Here is a 4,469-nt window from a genome sequence, read left to right as displayed (position 1 = left end):
CACAGTCCATCTGATGCTGTGCTTTTAGCCACTGCCGTCGTTCTTGTAAAAAACAGCGTTGGAACTTTCGTACCCTGTCGCGCATTTTTGGATTCGGGATCGCAATTGCATTTCATAACTAGTCGTCTAGCTAATCAGCTAAAACTTCGAACAACCAAATCGCTTACCGCTGTCTCTGGCATAGGAGATGCTAGCTTCCCAACAGAAGGTATCTCGGTGGATCTCGTTCTGAAATCGCGGATTTCAGAGTTCACCACTAGCATCACTGCCGTCGTTGCCCAGAAGATCACGGACCATCAACCTAGCATCACAGTTAGCACTGCTAGTTGGCCTATACCGTCGAATATCCAGCTTGCTGACCCTTCGTTCCATAAGCCACAGCGGATTGACCTGCTCATCGGAGCCGGACTTTTCTTCGAGTTGCTGTGTGTGGGGCAAATTCAGCTGGCGCCTGGACTACCGTTGCTGCAGAAGACACATCTAGGATGGATTCTTTCTGGTGGCGGGCAATCGGCCCTCAATAACTCGTCGTTCATCGCAACCCAATCTTCGGATGACATCAATCACAGCACTCGGCTCGATGAGTTGGTTCGTCAATTTTGGGAAGTGGAGCACATCTTTGAGCCAATCGTTAGGGCAACAAAGGAGGAGCTGCACTGCGAGGACCACTTTGTCAAACATCACACTCGATTACCCTCAGGAGAATATTCTGTTAGCTTGCCCATGAAGCGAAGTCTGGAGTCCTTGGGCGATTCCTACTTGCAAGCAAAGCGGCGGTTGGAAAATTTGGAGCGCAAATTCGTGCGTAATCCAGTTTTATATTCGAAATATTCGGCATTTATGAAGGAGTACCTGTCCCTTGATCATATGTCTCTGGTTCCAAATGAAGATAGACACAAGTGCAGATATTTCTTGCCGCATCATTGCGTCATTAAAGAGGATAGCTCCACGACAAAGCTGAGAGTCGTATTCGACGGCTCTGCAGTTACCACATCTGGTCTCTCGTTGAATGATCTGCTTATGTCAGGTCCCACCATTCAATCCAAGCTGTTTCACACTCTCCTTCGATTTCGTACATTTTCCATTGCTCTTACAGGCGATATCGGTAAGATGTATAGGTGCGTGCGTGTCTCAATGCCCGACACCATGCTCCAATGCATCTTGTGGAGGGACTCTGTTGACGACGATATAAAGATCTTCAAGCTAAACACCGTCACCTATGGGACTAAGCCTGCATCGTTTTTAGCTATTCGAGCTATGCATCAGCTGGCCATGGATGAGTCGTCTTCGTATCCATTGGGTTCGGAAACCATTCTACAGGACTTCTACGTAGACGATATGATTTCTGGAGGAAATTCAGTCGAGGAAGTGCTGGATATTATGCGTCAAACCACGGAGCTTCTTGCTTGTGGCAATTTTCAGTTAAGGAAATGGTGTTCAAACTCTCCTGATGTTCTTCGTGAAGTCCCTGAGGCAGAAAGGGAAAGTTTTCTGAAGCTCGATGATGGCAGCGATGTGACCAAGGCGCTTGGACTCATCTGGGAACCCCAGAGGGACAAGTTCCTGTTTACTTTTGCACCTCAAATCGGTGTTGGCAAGCACACTAAGCGTTCGGTGTTGTCAACCATTGCACGGTGCTATGATCCTATGGGATTGATTGGACCCACATTGACCAGAGCGAAAATCATCATGCAGCGCATGTGGAGAGACAAGCTGCATTGGGATGAAAGTCTTCCTCAGCCACTGGAATCGGCTTGGACTGAGTTTTGCAAGGACTTCGCTACTGTGGGTAACGCTACATTTCCGCGTTATATACTTCAACCTAAGGCAAGGTTTGAGTTGCATGCCTTTTGTGATGCCAGCCTCCAGGCCTATGGGGCTTGTATCTACGCTCGTTCGTTTAGGGATACCGCCGATGAGGTACATTTGCTTTGCTCGAAGGCTAGAGTTGCACCATTGAAAACCCTCACGGTGCCTAAGCTTGAGCTATGTGCAGCGTTCCTGTTAGCCAATTTACTTCGCGAAATTAGGAAAATCGATACCTTCGACTGCCCGATCCATTGCTGGTCGGATTCAACTGTGGTACTGTCTTGGTTGCGAGAGGAACCATCCAAATTCAACGTGTTTGTGTCTAACAAGATTTCCGCAATACAGCAACTTACGAGGGGCATGGATTGGCGCTATGTACCAACTGAAATGAACCCGGCTGACATTCTTTCAAAGGGAGCAGCGCCTCAGGAGCTCTTGCAGTCTAGGTTGTGGATGAATGGACCTTCTTTCTTGCAAGGCGAAAGAAGTAACTGGCCTGAACGTTGTTCGCCCGAACTCAGTCTTCCGGAAATTAGGCATCGAGTATTGCTGTCGTCTGAGCGTGTCGACATCTCGCTTTCGTTTAAGCACATTAACTCATTCGGAGTCATGATGCGCATTTTCGGATATGTTCATAAGTTCGTCAGCAAGAAAAGGTCACTTGATCTCTCGTCTGAAGACCTTCGCAAAGGATCGCACTTGTTGTGTCGCATCGTTCAACGCGCCCACCTTCATCCCGAGTACCGTGCTCTGCGGAAGGGGAACTGTGTGGAGTCCTCCAGCAGCATTATATCTCTCTCGCCTTTCATAGATGACGTTGGTTTGATTCGTGTTGGTGGTCGCTTGCGGCACTCAACTCTTGGCTTCGATGCACGCCACCCAATAATTTTGCCCAGGGATCATCCATTGACGTTCGCCATCATCATGCACTTTCATCGGAAGCATCACCATGCTGGGCCGCAGTCTCTACTGGGATCTATTCGCTTGCAGTTCTGGCCCATCGGCGGCATGAAAACTGTTGCTCGAGCGTTGCGGAAATGCATCATCTGCTGCAGGTCCAGACCTCGTCTTGTGGAACACATAATGGCTGACCTACCGAAGGATCGAGTGCAGGATTCGCCTGCATTCAGCGTCACTGGAATCGATTACTGTGGTCCCTTCTATTACAAGCCAGATGGCCGCACTCGAACGCCTACAAAATGCTACATCAGCGTCTTCATCTGTTTTGCAACAAAGGCCGTTTGGTTGGAATTAGTGAAGGACCTCACAACTGCTGGATTTTTGAGTGCCCTCAAACGCTTCGTTGCCACGCGCGGCATACCCCGATGCATTTGGTCGGACAATGCCACCAATTTTGTGGGCGCAAGGAACGAGTTGGAGGACCTTCGGCGGCTGTTTATGAGCGAGAAGCATCGTGATGCAGTTCATAATCATTGCATCAACAATGGCTTCAATTGGAAGTTTATCCCGCCTCGCTCACCCCACTTCGGGGGCTTGTGGGAGGCAGCAGTGAAGATGGCCAAGCAGCATTTATATCGCTCCCTGGGATCGTCACTCTTTGGTTTTGACGAGCTGCGGACATTGGTCTGCCAAATCCAGGCTGTAATAAATTCTCGTCCTCTTCTCGCAATTTCAGAAAACCCTGAAGATCTTGGCGTCCTTACACCAGGACATTTTCTAATTGGTCGTCCGCTGATGGAGTTTCCCGAGCCAGATGTTACAAATCTGAACTTTAACAGACTAGATTGCTGGCAAAGAGTCGCCTGTGCTCAGCAGATCTTTTGGAAGCGTTGGAGTGAGGAGTATTTGACTCTGCTACAACAACGTGCCAAATGGCGCACACCGCAGCCATCGATCCAAGTCAACGACATCGTCTGTATAAAGGACGAAAACTTGCCGCCGTTGAAGTGGCCATTAGCACGGGTGATCGACATCATCGCTGGAGCTGATGGCACTGTGCGAGTTGCCGTCCTGAGAACACCGTCTGGAACCACTCGTCGAGCTGTCAACAAGCTGTGCGTCCTACCCGTTGAGGATCCTGTTAAAAGCCCTAGTCTTTCAACGGGGGGGAGTATGTTCGGAGCAGCAGCCGATAATAGTTCTTCTTAATATCATATAGTCATACATCATCTCTTATACTGCTTATACTTGTCGCTCTCTCAGTACGCTCCCGTACACACGCACATATGCTAGTACTGCTTATAGTGCATTGCTTCGCCCTGTTCTCGGTTCAGTCCAAAGATTCGTCGAACGCATCGCATCGAGTCGTAGTTCACGGCCACGGCCTCAAACCATTTGTAACCCGTCGTGAAAATAAAACCCATTTGTAAACTTAACCAACGGAGTAAATTATTGTAAATGTGGAGTCAGAGTTGCCGAAAAAGCTCGGCAGCTTCCAACACCTTTCTCTTCGCATATTCGGCGCGAGACCAATTAGTTAGTACATACCTACATACATATATGTGCAAGAGCTAAGAAATTCGTTTTGTTTTGCTTTTTGCTCTTCTATCAGTAACTGTAATGTAGTTTACAATGTCGTGCATATAAATAGCACTTAGTATTAACGTTCAATGGAAAAGCTTGTTAATAATTATGTTGAAGTAAAAAACAATTAAGAATGGAGTGAAACGTGTGATCGGTTTTCCTAGATGGGTATAAGA

At 48.0% G+C, this 4,469-nt stretch overlaps 1 protein-coding gene across 1 annotated transcript; it reads left to right on the top strand.

The window, feature by feature from the left end:
• Window positions 1-787: 787 nt before the first annotated feature.
• LOC121405330 lies at window positions 788-4,168 on the top strand. Its single transcript, XM_041595992.1, has 2 exons — window positions 788-2,945; window positions 3,225-4,168. The coding sequence occupies exons 1-2, from the start codon at window positions 841-843 to the stop codon at window positions 3,916-3,918; spliced, it is 2,799 nt and encodes a 932-aa protein (XP_041451926.1). The 5' UTR covers window positions 788-840; the 3' UTR covers window positions 3,919-4,168.
• Window positions 4,169-4,469: the final 301 nt, after the last annotated feature.

The sequence above is a fragment of the Drosophila obscura genome, unplaced genomic scaffold (genome assembly GCF_018151105.1).
Source record: "Drosophila obscura isolate BZ-5 IFL unplaced genomic scaffold, ASM1815110v1 contig_9, whole genome shotgun sequence".
Lineage (NCBI taxonomy): Eukaryota > Metazoa > Arthropoda > Insecta > Diptera > Drosophilidae > Drosophila > Drosophila obscura.
Note: the sequence above shows the minus strand (reverse complement) of the source record. Positions and strands in the feature narration are given on the sequence as shown.

Bases quoted from the DNA above. Each gene is read 5' to 3' on its own strand.
- LOC121405330 (XM_041595992.1), top strand. From the start codon at position 841: ATGAAGGAGTACCTGTCCCTTGATCATATGTCTCTGGTTCCAAATGAA. The intron at 2,946-3,224 runs TGGAATCGATTA...CGAGAAGCATCG, and splicing joins TCGCCTGCATTCAGCGTCAC to TGATGCAGTTCATAATCATT.